Source organism: Amblyraja radiata, chromosome 37, assembly GCF_010909765.2.
Source record: "Amblyraja radiata isolate CabotCenter1 chromosome 37, sAmbRad1.1.pri, whole genome shotgun sequence".
NCBI classification, from domain to species: Eukaryota; Metazoa; Chordata; class Chondrichthyes; order Rajiformes; family Rajidae; genus Amblyraja; species Amblyraja radiata.
The window spans coordinates 6,954,747-6,973,872 of record NC_045992.1 but is presented as its reverse complement, the minus strand read 5'-3'; the positions used below and the strand labels follow the sequence as shown (position 1 = coordinate 6,973,872).

The window sequence follows — 19,126 nt, the reverse complement described above, 5'->3', positions numbered from 1 at the left end:
CCGTGCCGAACACTTATTCTCCCCTAGTCCCATCTACCTGCACTCAGGCCATAACCCTCCATTCCTTTCCCGTCCATATACCTATCCAATTTATTTTTAAATGATAAAATCGAACCTGCCTCCACCACTTCCACTGGAAGCTCATTCCACACAGCTACCACTCTCTGAGTAAAGAAGTTCCCCCTCATGTTACCCCTAAACTTCTGTCCCTTAATTCTCAAATCATGTCCTCTTGTTTGAATCTTCCCTACTCTCAATGGAAAAAGCTTATCCACGTCAACTCTGTCTATGTTTGCCCGTGAAACAATTGCATTGACTTGCGCTTGTAATCCATGGCTTTCATCACGAACAAACAAATGCAGTACATTACAGCTGCCAGATGATGGTGGCCTAAGATTCTTTGACAGGGAATCATAAACTCGCAACCTTTACCCTGAGGGCACCAGGTGCACGGGAAAAGCATCATCTGCAGGTCACCTTTCAATGGCGCACCATTCTGATTTGGGAGCCAAGTGGCGGTTTCCTTCACTGGCGCTTGGTCCAAATCTACCGTGGGCACTCCTTCACCAAAAGCTCTGCAGCCGTTCAATGAGGTGACGCACCACACCGCTTTCTCAAAGGCGTTTAGGGATGGACAGTCTGCGCTGGCTTTGCCTTCAATCTCCACTCCTTGTGATCGAATAGAGAAGATAAACTTAATGGCCTGTCCCACTTTCACGACTTAATTCAAAACCTCTGCCGAGTTTAAAGGACCTAAAAAAAAAATCAAGATCGTGGTAATGTACGAACTCCTACGACCTTCCACGACTATGTCAACGAACTTCTACGAGTATGTCTACGCATTCCCACGACTATTTCGATGCCCTCCGTATGAGTAAAAAGTTGCAATTTCTTTCATCCCGACCATTTATTTTCCTTGTGGACATTTTTTATCGGGCTGGAAAAAACGTCCCGACTTACCTGATGCCGCGAGTACCTACGGCTGGCATAACGAGCCGCTACGATATATCTACGGACTCCTACGGACTCGTTACGAACATTCTGCGAGTTTGAATCAAGGGGAAAACTCGGGAGAATTTGTGAATAACTGGTGAAAGTGGGACAGGCCCTTTTTGAGTTGTGTTTGACAGGAGGGACGGCACGGTGGCGCTGGGATAGAGTTGCCGTCTTATAGCGCTGTACTGTGCCGGAGACCTGGATCCGATCCTGACCACGGGTGCTGTCTGTATGGAGTTTGTTCACTCTTCCCGTGACCTGCGTAGGTTTTCTCCGTTGTTTTTGACAGGTCTCAAGTTGGTCTCTTTTGTTCTTGTGGATCGCAGCTGATTATAGTTTCTGCATCCGCGATGTGTGAAAACCTGGCTCCGAAACACGTCCGAGCAGCTAGAAGCTGCCTCCTGTTGGTGTTTTTGCTGAATCTGTCTTTACTCTTGCTTTAATAGGTGGAAGCTACTGATGCAGATGAAGGAGATAATGGAAAGATTTGGTACAGAATCCTCTCAGGTAACGTTAAGCTGCTCCTCCACCATTTGCCTGACCTGGCATCAAGCATTAGAATCTAATTTGAGGGTCTGTTTTCGCTGGAAGCAGATGTTTTCCACAGAGTTTGGCCGTGTGGATTCACAGGCTAGACAGAAGGGTCACATCAGTTTAATTAGCATCAATAACAGAATCTCTTTCAGGGGTTCTTACATTGTCAGCCACGGCTCAGCGGATTCCACTTTCAGGGAGTCTGAAGGTTGTGACTTCAAGACCCTCTCTAGTAGGTGTCCTGCCTAATCTAGACTGCCTGGGAAACAGCTGAAAGGTATCGTTTACTTTAGAGATACAGCACGGAAACAGGCCCTTCAGCCCACCGAGTCCACGTCGACCAGCGATCCCCAAACACTATCACTATCCTACACACACTGGGGATAATTTACAATTTTACCAAAGCCAATTAGCTTACAAACTTGTACGCCTTTGAAGTGTGGGAGGAAACCGGAGCACTAAGAGAAATCCCCACACAGCTCACGGGGGGAACGTACAAACTCTGTACAGGATCGAACCCGGGTCTCTGGCGCTGTAAGGCAGCAACTCTACCGCTGCTCTATCATGCCGCCCTTAGCAAGCCCCTATTCCGTCTCTATGTCAGATGTAAGTGTTCAGAGATACTGCATAAATGCAGCCCTGAGCTTATCTCTCTCCTGGGGGAGCTCGGTGTCAGATCTTTGTCTACGTTACAGCTTTAAAGCGCTTTCTGACATCTTGCTACATTAAAGATTGCATTAATACAACTTGTCGACGTCTTTAAAAGGTTTGGAAGTCCCCTCTGTTAAATGCAAACTTGCAGGCACTGGATGACACACGGTGGAATTCACTTTCATGAATAGAGAAACAGTAATAAAACTGTCTCATCTGATTCTCGAGACGTGTTTTCCTGCAGGCACTGTTTTGTATTTTGATCCTGCCGCTACTTAACCATGTTCCCTTTGATTTTTTAACGTTTATGTAAATAGTTGCCGCTGACTTTCCTTACTCACCCAGCTTCCTGCAAACTATTAACAACCAAACGCTGACCTATGACAATTGAAAATTCTTGACTAACCTTACAAGGTGAAAAAGCCTTCATTATAGACTTGCTTCCAAAACCTACGCCTTCACATTTATTTTTACATTGAACGGCACCTGCCACTATTTGCCTCCCCTGCAGCCTATTTTTGTCTTGTCTTTGTTCCCTACCCCAGAGATTTATCAGACATTTCATCAGTTGAGACATTCAAATTTTTATTGTGTAGCAAGGAACTGCAGGTGCTGGTTTACACCGAAGATAGACACAAAATGCTGGAGTAACTCAGCAGGACAGGCAGCATATCTGGGGGGGAAGGAATGGGTGACTTGTCGGGTCAGTCTGTAGAAGGGTCTCGACCCGAAACATCACCCATTCCTTCTCTCCAGAGATGCTGCCTGTCCCGCTGAGTTACTCCAGCATTTTGTGCCAATCTTCATTTTAAAATTGTTGGATAAGAGATCTGTAGAGCAATTACACCCATGAAATAGTCATCGGTATCATCCTTCAGCTAATTACTATAGTTCTACAAGGCACAGCAGAACACAGTCTCCTTGCCCTGCTGAGCTGTTCCAGCACTTTACCATTTGCTCAGAGTTGTAGCATCAACAGTCTCTAGTGTGTCTGTTTTACAAGTTGCAAAGTAACTTGAGAAGTAAATTGGAACTTTCAGCCAGCTATAGAAAGAAAACAAATATGTATGGTGCTATTTCTGCCATTGGCATGAGTTAATGCTCTTTTTCCAAGAAATAGATAAAGGCTTTGTTTATCAGTAACATAGGCTTCCGGGAACTCTAATGATTTAATGCAACTGTAGACCTGATACAGGCTGCATCCTGTACCGTGGAATATCCCACTGCTTCCTAGGACGTCAACAAGAAAATAAATTATTGCCCTTAACAGTATGAAGGATAGATAGCCAAGGATACATATTTTTAGTTTTGAAGCCATTGGCGTGATGTGTGTGGTTTTGTTTTTCAGGAAATCCCATTGATAACTTCCGGATGGACCAAGGCACCGGACTCATCTCCAGAGGAACCCACCCTCTAGACCGAGAGGGCAGCACCACCCATGTGCTGGAGGTGGAGGCCTACAACAGTGACTTTGGGAGGATGCGGAGTTCTGTCAGAGTAAGAGCTCAATGCTTGCTCATAAGTGTCTTTTGTTTGAGTTTAGTTTAGAGATACAGCACGGAAACAGGTGTATGGAACGAGCTGCCGGAGGAAGTAGTTGAGGCAGGTACTGTTGCAATGTTTAAGAAACCCCCCATCAGTCTGAAGAAGGGTTTCGGCCCGAAACGTTGCCTATTTCCTTCGCTCCATAGATGCTGCTGCACCCGCTGAGTTTCTCCAGCATTTTTGTGTACCTTTAAGAAACATTAGACAGGTACATGGATAGGACAGGTTTGGAGGGATATGGACCAAGCACAGGCAGATGGGACTAGTGTAGTTGGGGCATGTTGGTCGGTGTGGGCAAGTTGGGCCGGTTTCCACACTCTGTGTTATATCTAAGCACCTGAAACAGTGTTGATCATGACTGCCATGGTCAAATCTGGATCATGTCACCAAAGACTACATCCCATTGACAATGCAGGACTCTATCAGTCATTTTAAATTTCAGTTTTCAAATTTCCAGAGCAGGATTTGAACCCAAAATCTGTCGGGGAGTCAAAAGTGTTTCCCGCAGCTGTAGAAGCACCCTCTCCTGCCTCACTCGAATACTGCATTATGTTTGCCATTCTCGTTAATATTCTCACATCCTCCACAAGGCAGTAAACTATTACATGACACACAAAGAGCTGGAGTAACTCAGTGGGTCAGGCAGCCTTTGTGGAAGACATGGGCAGGTGACGTTTCAGGTCAGGACCTTTCTTCAGTCTGAACCATCACCTGTCTATATCCTCCACAGATGCTGCCTGACGTGCTACTTTCCTCCAGCACTTTGTGTTTTGCACAAGACTCCAGTATCTGCAGTTCCTTGTTTCTCCAATTGTTAATTTAGGCTGTGGGTGTGTCTTCAAAGGGATAGCGGAATTCATGATAATCCTGCCATCTGCTTCTCTTGTCTTTCATTGCCCTTGACTTGGCCCTCCCTTGTCCAGGTGATCGTGTATGTGGAGGATGTGAATGATGAGACGCCAGTCTTTATCCAGCTGCAGTACAACCGGCTCGGCCTGAGAGAAACAGCAGGGATCGGCACATCGGTCATTGTGGTCCGGGCAAGCGATGGGGATACAGGTAACGCTCACCTCCCAAGCCAGCGTTGGCCTTTCCTCAGCCCCAAGGTTGAACAAACAGGAATAGCTTTGAAATAAATTAGCTATGGAGGGATAGGGATCGTGTGCAGGCTGATGAGATTAGTATCTCAAGTGTTCCAAACATGTTTATCACTACATGATTGGAACTAGAGTCAAAACTGAGATAAACAAATTCCGAATGTAACTTCCATCCCCATTCATGGCAGTCAGCAGATGTGAGCAATGGCTCCACTGTTGCCATTTATGTAAGAATGCAAGAAAATCACAGGTATACTTGATCAAAGTGCTGGAGAAACTCAGCGGGTGCAGCAGCATCTATGGAGCGAAGGAAATAGGCAACGTTTTGTCCCGAAACATTGCCTATTTCCTTCGCTCTATAGATACTGCTGGACCCGCTGAGTTTCTCCAGCACTTTTGTCTACCTTCGATTTTCCAGCATCTGCAGTTCCTTCTTAAACAGGTATAGTTGATCATTTGACCCCTTTAATCTGCTCTGCCATTCAACAAAATTGTGGCGGATCTCTCTCAAATACCATTCTCCTGCCCTATCGCACTAGTAAACTGAATACAGAATAGTACACCCAAGGAACAGGCTCTTCCTCTCACAGAAACATAGAGAATAGGTGCAGGAGTAGGCCATTCGAGCCAGCACCACCATTCAATATGATCAATGCTGATCATCCAAAATCCTGCTTTCTCCCCATATCCCTTGATTCAGTTAGCCCTCAGAGTGATATCTGACTATCTCTTAAATACATCCAGTGAATTGGCTTCCACTGCCTTCTGTGGCAGGGAATTCGACAGATTAAGATTGTAGAGAGGGTGACAGGGATTTGTCATCATTCCAGGTGATGGAGGTACAGTGGCCTACGCCATTTTGAGTGGATCGGATGGGAAGTTTTCCATTGACGAGAGCACAGGTCTGATCACCACGGTGGATTACTTGGACTACGAAACCAGCACCAGTTACCTGATGAACATCTCTGCCATGGACCAGACCACACCTTACAACAGGGGTTACTGCACTGTGTACATCACACTGTTAAATGAATTGGATGAACCTGTGCAGTTTACAAATCTAGTGTATGAAGCCACCATTACAGAGAACATCGCCACTGGGACTGAGGTGGTTCAGATTCAAGCCCGTTCTGCTGACAACATGAACATGATCACCTACAGATTCGACCCGGACACCTCTGCTCAAACACTGTCCCTGTTCCAGATAAACAGAGTTACTGTGAGTATACACAGGCACGGCAATCGCTATCAAAACATGCGGGGGGAGGGGGGGCACAATTTCTTGGCGGCCGCGCGGGCGCATGCCCACACACACACGCGCATGCGCACTCACGCGAGGCTTCGGACGTGGGCCCTGTGGACGGTAACATTGATAGTTGACTTGGTTGGTGACCGACTCAAAACTCCAGCAACAGCAGCTTCGTCCGCACCGAATCATGGGGCGTGAATCAGCCCGTTCACGGGGTCTTTCATCGGCCGGCGAGGGCTTCCACATCGGGAGCCTCGATGCAGCAGTTTGATTTTAAGCCGCACCGGGCGCTGAAAGGCCCCGCAAACAGGCCGATTCAGCCCTTAGAAAGCGTCTCATAAAGTCCGGATTACAAAACATGGGGGGGGGGGGTGGCCACCACATCTCAAAGCATGGGGGGGGGGAGGAGGGGAGGGACGTGTCCCCCCTGTCCCCCCCCTAGGATTTCCGCCCATGAGTATACATGTTGTGCTATTTAGTGGTGTGTGAAGTTACAATCATTTACTGAACCCCCTCCAATGCAAGTTTTGCTTTTGCTGCAAGCAGTTTAGAACTTTGAGATTATTTTTTACCTCAGCCATGTCACACAGAATGAAAGGGGGAGAATTGCTCTCAGTTTTGCGGAAGCAATATCAATAACACGCTTCTGGTTTCCAAGCATAACATCCTAAAGAGATACATCTTGGAAACTAGCGCCATGGAGACAGAGACTGTGCTGACCACCCATTTACACTAATCCCTTTTTAATTCTCCCTCACTATTCAGTAAGTTTCAATGAGGTCCCCCCTCATCTTCCTAAACTCCAGCGAGTACAGGCCCAGCGCCCGTCAAACGCTCATCATATGTTAACCCACTCATTCCTGGGATCATTCTCATAAACCTCCTCTGGACCCTCTCCAGAGCCAGCACATCCTTCCTCAGATATGGGGCCCAAAATAGCTCACAATATTCCAATTGCAGCCTGACCAGCATCTTATAAAGCCTCAGTATTATGATAAACTGATAAACGGACTTTGCCCCCTGCCAAAGTATCGCGCACCAACCACCAACCTGGACACACTGCAGCAGAGCCACTGTCGTGCCGCTGCCGATCGGAACGCCTGTTGATGTTTAGTAGAGAGTAGAGTGTTTAATTTGTTCATGATATATGTATTTTTATTTCTATTTATTTTTTTACTGCTCACTGAATGGGCACTGGTTGAGCAATGTTTTTTTGTTTCCTCTGGGTATGTGAGTACTCAGGAAAATGACAATAAAGATATACTATACTATACTATAGTATTACATCCCTGTTCTTGTATTCTAGTCCTCTCATAATAATGCTAGCATTGCATTTGCCTTCCTTACTACCGATTCAATCTTGCAAATTATTTTTTTTGCGAATCCTGCACCAGCACTCACAAGTCCCTTTGCACCTCCGGTTTCTAAATTCTCTGCCCATTTAGAAAATAGTCCTTGCCTTTATTCCTACTACCAAAATGAATGACTCCACACTTCGCTACGCTGTATTCCATCTGCCACTTCTCTGCCCACTCTCCCAACCTGTCCAAGCCCTTTTTCAGAGCCCTTGCTTTCTCTACACTACCTGCCCCTCCACCTATCTTTGTATCATCTGCAAACTGCATTCTTGTCAAGATATGTCCAATTTTAATTTCAAATCTACTTTGGCAAGTAAAATATCCATCAGGATGGGAGTCGCAGAAAGGCTGGTATTCACAGGATATGGTCATCTTATTCTTGCCTTCCCATCGCAGGGGATGATTACAGTCAGAGGGCAAGTGGATCGGGAGAAGAGCGATTACTATCTCATCACTGTCATCGCGGATGACGGTGGACCTAAAAAAGACTCCACTGTGGTGAGCGTACATTTAAATAAAATCAAAACAAGTTCATGTATTTCTAATTTATGTTAAAGATAAAAAGTAAACATTTTATTCATAAAATGAGTGATATCAACAATAGCTGGAGTCTAAGTTGTGGCCGTGGGAACAAAATATGCCCATGCTGGGTTGAGAAGAGAGGGCGACTGATGAGGCACAAAGATCTACGTTGGTGTTGCCTTCAGGCACAAGGCAATCTATTTAATCACCAGATTTGCTCTCTTAACTAGGGCGGCACGGTGGCGCAGCGGTATAGTTGCTGCCTGACGGCGCCAGAGCCACAGGTCCCGGGTTCGATCCTGCATACGGGTGCTATCTGTACAGAGTTTGTACATTCTTCCCGTGACTTGCGTTGGTTTTCTCAGGTTTCCTCCCGCACTCCAAAGACGTACAGGTTTCTAGGTTAATTGGCCTGGTATAAATGTAATTGTCCCTAGTGTGTAGGAAAGTGTTAACGTGCGGGGATCGCTGGTCGGTGCGGACCCGGTGGGCCGAAGGGCCTGTTTCCGCGCTGTGTCTCTAAACTAAACTAAAACTAACCAACTGCACCCGGGGTAAACCATCTAATCATATTTAATCCCACTTTACGCGAAGATCTTGGTCAAACCCTTGAATCTTTCCATGTTTCTCTCCTCATCCTTCATATTATCACTTCCCATTGCTTCCAATTATCCTCTCCCCATCCACAATCCTTCACATCATCTCCTCTCAATCCTTCCCAGCATCTTCTCCTGAGAATCTGGCAGTCCAACCCACTCCTATGTGTGAATCTCTCCTGAATCCATTCTTGATTAGTGCAGGTGTCAGAGTTTATGGGGTTAGGACGGAGAGATAGATCAGCCATGATTGAATGGCGGAGTAGACTTGATGGACTGAATGGCCTAATTCTACTCTTGTTCCTTATGACCTTATGACAAGACTCTTGTGAATGGCTTGAATTACCACTGGGTTTAACAGTGTTCTGTTGACCTCACTCCCTTGGACTGGTGTAACAAGGCCTATGGGCGGCGCGGGTGGTACTTGGACCTCTTGGAGCTTTGGGCAGATGAAACAATCACTGCACACATTGCCCGTGTGTGCCGTAGTGAGTGTGCTGAAATAGCATTGCCAGGTTGCCAGTATTCCGTTTCCACATACCTTTTGATCACAACAGCAGAAGCAGCAAAGTTGAAGTGGCACCTTATGAAGGAGGAGATGTTACAACATTAAGTTAAGTATTGCTGTTGTAAATTGATTGATGTTGTGACACGTTTGATTAATTATCTCCTTTGTTTCTCTCTTATCGTGGATGAGCAGAAGGTAAACTATGTGTCTCAGAGCTGCTTGGTGTTGCATGCGTTACCTCAGTGGAGCTGTGCATGTTGCATGCTACCTGGTCGAGTTTGCTCCCTCAGGAACATCCTTAGACTTTTATTTTGTTCATGAGCATTGTCCGAAACTCACCACATCTATCACTTGTAAGCCCAGTGGAGAAAGCACGGTGATACTCAAGTCACATACCATCTTAACTTGGAAATATGTTGCTGCTCCTTCATGGTCACTGGTCAGATTCTCAAAGTCTTACCTACGTACTTCATCAGCATGCCTTCACACTGAGCTTAGCTACTGCATTCTCAAGAACATTGCATCATAGGCATTAAATGGTGACCTTGCCAGTGAAGTTTCTTCCCCATGAAACAACAATTCAAAAAGTATTTTTAAAGAAATGGAAGGAAGTTATTTCCAATCTCTGGTCAATAGTTAACCCGCATTTGACGTTTTGTATGCAGTTTTGGGCCCCATATATGAGGAGGGATGTGTTGGCCATGGAGAGGGTCCAGAGGAGATTTACGAGAATGATTGGGGGGGGGTTACAACCTGCTACGACAGCACATACATCAGCAGAAGTCAAGCTATGCTCATTGGCATCAAACCAACTGTCACCAAAAGGTTTTGTACATTTCAAAATCCAGCGGTGACCAGAAAAACGCTACGATTCTTCGGGCGACTGAGGAGATTACTCACGACCAACAGGCGACACACCCGCGACCATATGGCGACAACTTAGTCGTCTAAAAAATCACATAAGTGGGACAGGGGCAGGATGACACTCTGAGAAGAAGAGCTATGATGTGGCAAGTCCAGCTCATTATCTGTCTGATTTATTGATTTAAACGATGGGTGTCTGGGCATTTCAAGGGGCAGTTAAGAGTGAATTATGTTGCTGTGGGTCTGAAGCCTCATATAGACCAGACTGAGTAAGGATGGTAGATTTCCTCTCATGAAGAACATGAGTAAGAAAAGGATATTTACAAAAATCCGGTGGATTCACAGCTGGGTATTAGCATTTGAATTACAGAGAAGAGTTACTAAATTGGTTAAGTTCCCCAGCTAATAGTGGGTATGAACTTGTTTCTTTACATCATTAGACCAAGTTTGTGGATTAAGGAGTGTGACCACCCTACTTGCTGTGAGATTTGTAATAAATTGATGTCAATGCAGACTTAATGAGGTTTGGAAGCAATTGATAGTTTGCATGGGAGATGAGATGAAGGATGTATCTCTATTGCACACCTGTGGTGTTTGACTCCGGCAGGACTCTTAAGTATTTTACTAAGCTTTCGGCATATCAGAAACGCATGCTCGCGATGCTTGCATTGGGAATAACATATCTGGTGTAAAACTACCGGGAATAGGGATGGATTTCACATTCCTTATTCTAATTAAACCGGGACACAATAAATGAAACAGGAAAGCTTAAATAAAAAAACAAAGTAGAAACAAAGAACTGCAGATGCTGGTATAAAAAAAGACACAAAATGCTGGAGTAACTGAGCAGGGCAGGCAGCATCTCCAGAGAACATGGATAGATGACATTCTGGATCAGGACCCTCCTTCAGATTCAATAAGGGTATCATAAAAATGCATTACTAATTTTTGAAAATGTTAAAAATGAAACCAAACCCGAATTGTAACTGTGAAGGAAAGAACTGCAGATGCCGGTTTAAACCGAAGATGGATACAAAGCTGGAGTAAATCAGCGGGTCAGACAGCATCCCTGGAGAAAAGGAATAGGTGACGTTTTGGGTCGTGTCTGTCTGAAGGGTCTCAACCTGAAACGTCACCTATTCATTTTCTCCAGAGATGCTGTCTGACCCACTGAGATACTCCAGCATTTTGTATCTATCCTGAATTGTAACTGATGAATGTACATGTCCAGTTCCTAACCACAGCCCACACATACACACCTCTCATCAATGTATATCAGGAGTTTAGTTCGGAGATACAGAGATATTTTCAGGGATCAAGTTCAGGGACATATTTAAGAATGATTTTGAGTACGGACAAGCTTTAGGATCTGAAGTGCTGTCATCAACCATGAAATGAAGACGGTGGCACCCGAGAGAAGCAAGAACTTCCTTCACATTTAACGAACACCTATGGCCAAAACATCTATTACTTGGAAACCCAATGGAAAAACAATAGACAATAGGTGCAGGAGTAGGCCATTCAGCCCTTTGAGCCAGCACCTCTATTTAATGTGATCATGGCTGATCATCCACTATCAGTACCTCGTTCCTGCTTTCTCACCATATCCCCTGACTGCTATCTTTAAGAGCTCCATCTAACTCTTGAAAGCATCTCGGTACTCGGTACTCGGTACTCCAGTGCTAAGGCTCATGTATTTGGCAACTGCATCTGCTGTACTGATTCCTGCACTGGGTCAGCCCCAGGTCTCCTTGCTGCACCCCTTTGGTAGAAGAAATGTTTACTCAAGTTGGCTTTTGAGAGGAACTTGCATTGTTGGAAGAAGCAGTTGAAGGATTGCCATGTGATAGCTGAGGACTGAGTAATCATTTTATCTCTGCAAAAGAAGATGGTGACCAAGCAGTTGTCACCATCATCCTTTGCCAAGGATGCTGATAATGATACTTTATTGTCACTTGTAACTAGCGAGGTGCAGTAAAATTCAAAATGTCACCCATTCCTTGTCTCCATAGATGTTGCTTCACCCACTGAGTTACTCTAGCATTTTGTGTCTACCTTCGATTTTATCCAGCATCTGCAGTTCTTTCTCACACATGATAAATTAAGTATTCCACCACTCACTAATGAAACAGACTGGGCGTGATGCTGTTACGTTAATCGGGAACTAACAACAATCAATTATTTTGTAAGAAGTTGAGACAAAAAAGGGCACACAACTTCTCTGGTGAGCAAAGTTTGTGCTGACTATGTTTGTGAATGCTGGAGGTTTGTAGAATGAAAGGGAGGTTGATTAATGAGTTTTGCAGCCGGATGCAGAAAAGATGTTTCCTCTTGAGGCAGAATCTAGTACTAAGGGTCACTATTTACAAATGACCCTATTTAAGACAGAGATAAGGACAATTTGTTTTCTCTCAGAGGGCCTTGACTCGTTGGAATTGTTTTCCTCAAAGGGACAGTGCAAATAAGTCTTAAATAAATTTTAAAGCAGATAGATTCTTGATAATTAAAGAAATAAAAAGTAACCAGAGGTAAAGAGAAGAGTTGCGTTATTATCTGATTCGCCATGGCCTTGATAATTAGCAGAGTAGCCACAATAAGTCAAATGGCCTACTCCTGCACTTCATTTGTGTGTCCTAATGCCCAAACCTTCTCTACCGCACATTAACGTCATGACTGTTCTTAAATGCCCACATTTCTGCTCAATCTACAGATCCCTTGAAAAACCCGGTGTCCAAATCTTATTCAATTATCAGGCTTGAATATAATGTCCACATGCTGTGGTAGGGTTTTCCAAAGGTTAGCAATCATTTGTTTTAGAATCTTACCTTATCTCGGTCATAAGTGTGTGATATCTTACCTTGAAAGGATGTTTCCCAGTTGTAGGCACTCCATCGATGAAATATCCCTCAGCATATACCTTGCCAAACTTTCTCAGCACGCCGAGGTCTCAAAGAGGCCACTTTAAGTTCTTCCAAACTCCAGTGAGTAGGGGGATCCATCAATTTTAATCTCTCCTTCTTGGATGACCCCTTTACACACACCTCCATGTCCCAGCTGCATCTCATTCCTGGAATGATTTGGGAATTCTCCTCCACGTTACCACCTCCAATTTAAACACCAAGATCTGAGTTTAAATCTTGGGAATTCTGCTTTCAAAAAGCAGAAATTAAGGTTGAGAGGAGGTGTGAATAATCCAGGTACAATATAATTGGATGGCATACTTTACTGCCACATGCGACAAGTGACAGTGAGATTCTTTGCTTGTGTACCCAAGGTATGCAAATAGTCGCCACATATAGGACACTGACAAAGTTACAAAGTTTCCCGCACCAGGCCCACCCTTGTTCTCCCCTCGCCCTCCCTCAAGGCACCCCCCCCCCCCCCCACCATGTCGGGTCCTCCTTTGTTAATTTCAATAACGCCCTGGGTTCCCATAGGAACACTAGTCTGTTTTTGTTCAAGGTTATTGTCGCGGGTCAGCCAGACATCTTTCACAACTGAACGTACAGCCTTTGGTCAATGTAAACAAATCATCCTTGTAACAGTAAGTAACAGCAGTGGGCCGAATCCTCCTGGACTCAGTTCAATGCCATCTGTATACCAGCTGGTCATATACATACACATACACACACTCAAATATACACACACATGCACACACACATGCACACACATCCTGGACTCAGTTCAATGCCATCTGTATACCCGCTGGTCATATACACACATACACATGCACACACGCACACTGACACATAGACACAGGCACAGAGACACACACACACGCACGCATGCACACACACACACACACTCAGACATACACACAGACTCACTTACACACGCGCACACACACGTGCACACACACATACACACAGACTCAGACATACACACACACACACGTGCACACACACATACACACAGACTCAGACACATACACACACACACGTGCACACACACACACACACACACACACACACACACACACACACACACACACACACACACACACACACACACATCCAGAACTGAGATGTCAGTGTCATAGAGGGTTCCGAGGACTGATCTCATTGATCATGTGCACCAGCCACAGTTCAGGTTAAGGTGCCCTTCTTAGGCCATTGACAGAAGGCCTGAAGGCCATTGACAGAAGGCCGGATTTGGGCCAGAGCTTTTTCTTTATCACAGCTTCAAGAATTAAACACAGAGACATTTTAAAATTAGTATAACAATTTCTAAAATATTTATTAAACACGTTGACCATCAACAATAATATTTATTTATTAACAGATTAGGAAATAATTAAAAATGTTGATTTTTTTTAAAACTTGGCTTTTGCTTGTGAATCTGTCTGAGCATCCACTCTCCTGCCTGGTCTGGTCACGTAATGGGTTACTGTGACAGATGCGATGGCATCTGTCGCTCAGCAAACCCTGGCTACCAACCAGTCTGCACAAGCCAACAATGTAATCCCATTGGAATGGCCAAACCTTGGCAATTCCCTTCAGAACCACCAGCGCAGGCAGGAGATTGGCCTCAATGAACCAGCTCCAAGAAAGACAAACAATTAAAGCTCCCCTGATGGATACAAAATGCTGGAGTATCTCTGGAGAGAAGGAATGCGTGACGTTTCGGGTCGAGACCCTTCTTCAAAGCTCGCTCCTTAGTTTAGAGATTAGGTTAGAGACACAATGTGGAAACAGGCCCTTCGGACCATAGAGTCCGTTCCAACCAGCGATCCCCGCACACTAACACTATCCTACACACACTAGGAACAATTTACAATTATAGCAAGCCAATTAACCTGCAAACCCATATGTCTTTGGAGTGTGGGAGGAAGCCGGAACACCCAGGGGATACCCACACAGGTCACGGGGAGAACATACAAACCCCATACTTAACTGCGATAGTATTCTGCAGGGAAAAAATACTTTTTCATAGAATGGTAGATATTCTGGGATTGAAGAAACCCTTTAAATACAAGCTGGATGGAAAAGATGAATCCAGCTAAATTGTCCTTCTCAGTTCTTGGCCCAACAAGGAACATATTATTCAAAATTGAAAATCTGAAGAAGGGTCTCGACCCAAAACGTCACACATTCCTTCTCTCCAGAGATGCTGCCTGTCCCACTGAGTTACTCCAGCTTTTTGTGTCTATATATTATTAAAAATGGCGGTGACTGTATCCCACTTCCAGTTAAGCTGGGAATTCCAGATCCCACACCACTCTGTGTAAAAAAATAAACCCCTGGATTTGCCTCTAATCCCTGTATCCTAAAGGGCCTGTCCCACTTGCCGATTTTTTCGGAGACTGCTGGCATCATTGACTTGACATATCAGGTCACCAAGAAATTTGCAGCGTGACGCGGCGTGATGACGTATTGACGTTCCTTACAACCTCATCCCCAGCCAACAATGGACCATTGTGGGCTCCACTTTTCCTGAGTCAACAATGCAGTGTCTGCTTTGTTCTGTACCTTCCCATACCTCTAGTTTCCCCTTCCATGACTCAATCTAATGAAGAGGCTCGACCCGAAACATCACCTTTTCCTTTTCTCCGGGGACGCTGCCTGTCCCGCTGAGTTACTCCAGCATTTTGTGTCTGTCCCCGGTGTAAACCAGCATCTGCAGTTCCTTCCTACACTACGCCATCTCGATGCTAAGAGGCCTTCCTTGGACTCTCTTTATTTTAAATACTTTCAATGAGACCACTCCTTCAGGTTCACCCTCGTACCAAAGGAAACGCAGACAGAGCCAATCTCAGTCACAACTCAAATGACACAGCCCTTGACACAAATTCTTCTCTCCACTCTCTCATAGTTACATCATTCCTGCAGTGTGGTGAGGAGAACTGTGCATAGTGTTTCATCTGCAACCTTACTGCTGATTTGAACAGGTCTAACTTTTGGCCGAGGCACAGCATACAAGTATCCCGGGCACCAAATTGTAACCAATTCATTGACGTGTCCCACTAGCTTCAAGAATTGTGCATTGATTATTCCTGACATGACCGAGTCGATGTGTTTAAGAGTTATTTGTTTCATGTGATGCCGTTGAATGTGGCTCTGAAAGGTAAGGTAAACTGTTGGATCGTTAATCAAGTCTCAGCAACCACAGCTTCCTTTAACATCACAAAAACAGCCATGGCACTGTACAGATCACAAATAATGTACCAGGCTGCTGAAATAAATATCACTGCAGGTAACAAAAGACTAAGTCAAGGGTTTGCTTTCTGAAGCATCTTAGTGGGGAAGTCAGAGGTAGAGAGAGGTCTCTTTCCATGTACAATGCCAGTGATCTCTTCATAACCACTGTGTTGCTGTACCTTATTTCACCACGTTATTGTACAAAGGGAGTTATGGTCCTATGTTGACCTAGATACCTCCAAGTCAGACCTGCTGAACCACTGCCTCAGTGAAAAGCAGGAAGCGACAGACTCTAGAAATGTAAGAGAACAACAGGAAGCAGAACAAGCAGCATCACCTCCTCAATCACAGTCTGGTACGGTAACACCGATGGTCACTCACTACACAGAATACAACGCATTGTCTCCAAGGCCTCCAGGATCATCAACTCCCCCCTCCCCTCAATCCATTCAAGTTATCTCCAACGTACCTCACAACGGGCAAAAAAGATCATCTCGGACCACTCCCATCCAGCAAATCACCTTTTTCAGTCTCTCCCTTCGGGGAGGCGCCTCAGGTCACTTGCTACTGAAACCACCCGCTTTAAAAACAGTTTCTTCCCCTCAGCAATAAGAACTCTCAATTCCGTCCAATAATCAGACAATAATATGACTTTTGATGTATACAGTGTCTTGTCTATGGTCTTTGTTTGTTCTTTTGCACTATGTATTGTTGGTGAGATTTGTGATTTGTGATGTGGTATGGATGCACTTTATTACAGTGATCTGTGTTATTAGTGGTATGTAACAAAAGCAGTGTACCATCATGTACCGAACCCAAATACCACCAACCCTGGTTGCGTGGCAATTAAAGATTCTATTCTATTCTATTCTTCTATCAGTGGAGAGAGATGCGTAGGAAAGAACTGCAGATGCTGGTTTAAGCCGAAGATAGACACGAAAAGCTGGAGTGACTCAACAGGACAGACAGCACCTCTGGAGAAAAGGAATGGGTGACATTTTGGGCCTCGGACTGAAAGTCAGGGGCCCTGCTGAGTTACTTCAGCTTCTTGTGTCAATCTTCAGTGGAGAGAGAAACAGCTTTAACATTTCAGGTTGCTGACTCTGCCGTAGAACAGCGCTTTCCTCACACTTGTTCGCCCGACTTAAATCATTTTATTCTCCGATCCGGTTCCAAGCTTCCAGTTAACAAGGTTAACTTCAGAGCTCATGAGAGTGGATGGTTGATGAATGATAGGCTGATATAGTTAACCATCATCCTACCCACGGGCCCACTCCCACTTTATCCTGCGAGCATGTCCAGTGCCTGCTTCTTAGAAAGGAGAGGATGTGCTCCTCACCTGTGAACGGCACTGCCTCTCTAATGTTTGAATTCTCTCTCAGTTCATGATGACAAGGCCAACATCGACAAGGAAAGTTTGCTGCATTTCTTCTAACAATAAATTGCATCCTCCTTGAGATATGGAGACTAAAACTACACCTTGCTCCACGGATAGCCTTATCTTATCATATTAAGCTATCCTTATTCTTCCACTCTTGTAATAAAGGTCAACAAACCATTTGCCTTCCTAACTGGCTGCCTAAACTGCATGTTTGCTTTCAATGATGTGTACCTGCACGTGGACAGAAGGTTTCATTTCAGCATGGTCTTTTCCTAATCTCACACCATTTAAAATCAAATAGCACTTCTGCATTTTTTGTACCAATGTGAGTAACCTCACGTTTTTCCACATTCCGTTCCCTCCGCCATGTTTGTTTTCCACTCGGTCAACTTGTCCATGTCACCTTGAAGGGTCCTTTGCATGCCCGTCACTAGTTAAATTGCTACTTGTGTGTTGTGTGTTATCGGCAAACTTGGATTGAGATAGGAGAGCATGTAAAGGTAATGGTTTGAGAATTAGCAATATGAAATCACTTTGCATTTGATGGGAAGGCAAGTATGGAGTTGGGATGCACTTCCGTTGACCAACCAACTGCACTGAATGGTGATCAATTGAAGTTGAACATCGGAAATTGAGAAGTGTCAAAATATCAAAACCTTTGTTGTTATAAGTTGGAGGATCTCGCAACTGGCAAATAAATATTTGTGATGGGTTGTGTGTGGCTCTGCAATCACAGCCAATTGCTGCTTTTTACCTGGCAGGTCATCATCACGGTGGAGGATGAGAATGACAATGGGCCAGTGTTTGATGCCGGCTCAGATTCCTCTGTGGAGGTGCAGGAGGATGCTCCCGTTGGGAAGCAGGTAGCTGTCATCTCTGCACGGGATCTGGACGCTGAGAGGAACGGGCAGGTAGGAACAACTGATCTCCTGTTGCACTAAAGCATTTTGCTCGGCATCATATTGTTCACCACTTATTTGTTTTGGGGAGTTGCTGGGCCAACAAGCAGCTGCCAATTTAATTCGTAGCAAGGAACTGCAGATGATGGTTTCAACTGAAGATAGACACAAAATGCTGGAGTAACTCAGCGGGATAGGCAGCATCTCTGGAGAGAAGGAATGGGTGATGTTTCGGGTCGAGACCCATCTTCAGACCACACCTCACTAGCCCTTCGTCTCTTCAATGATTTCCATTTTCCAGGCCCCCAGTCCCTCATCTTTACTAAGCAGTCTGAAGAAGGGTTGAGTTACTCCAGCATTTTGTGTCTATTGCCAATTTAATTATGTTGTGCTATTGCAAGTTAGACTTTCATCGTTCCATCTGGGGCATATGACAATGAAATTGATAGAGGGGCAGCAATTAACAGTTTATTTTTGATGTTAAGATCCATCTAATTTACTTCTGTAACTAGACTGGTTGGCCAAGTGCTTTAAAAGCGTTTTAGATTATTGGATAAACCTTTGAACCACTCGACAGGCTTGTGGATTCACCTGAAGGACACAACAGAGGATCAGTCATTAATAACATGGGAGACCTCATGTGGTTGTCACTGAGTTGACATTATGTAGGGTGGCAAAGTAGCATTCATTCTCTGTGTGTATCTTCTCAACCAAATCATATCTGCTGAAAGTAGTACTTCCATTAAAAGCAAAGAGACCTTTGACGTTATTCCTGTGCTGAAACATAGG

The 19,126-nt window shown here is 44.8% G+C and overlaps 1 protein-coding gene across 2 annotated transcripts in view; it reads left to right on the top strand.

Annotated features, from left to right (window-relative positions):
* Positions 1-19,126, top strand: part of cdh23 (cadherin related 23) — a 556,325-nt gene that overhangs the window by 399,413 nt on the left and 137,786 nt on the right. The window contains exons 28-34 of one of the 2 annotated variants that reach the window (XM_033012744.1): positions 1,443-1,503; positions 3,530-3,678; positions 4,650-4,785; positions 5,654-6,042; positions 7,827-7,928; positions 9,249-9,251; positions 18,200-18,349. In XM_033012744.1, the coding sequence (XP_032868635.1) occupies positions 1,443-1,503; positions 3,530-3,678; positions 4,650-4,785; positions 5,654-6,042; positions 7,827-7,928; positions 9,249-9,251; positions 18,200-18,349 (990 nt within the window). The remainder of the gene's footprint in view (positions 1-1,442; positions 1,504-3,529; positions 3,679-4,649; positions 4,786-5,653; positions 6,043-7,826; positions 7,929-9,248; positions 9,252-18,199; positions 18,350-19,126) is intronic. The other variant, XM_033012745.1, reaches the window with a different exon arrangement.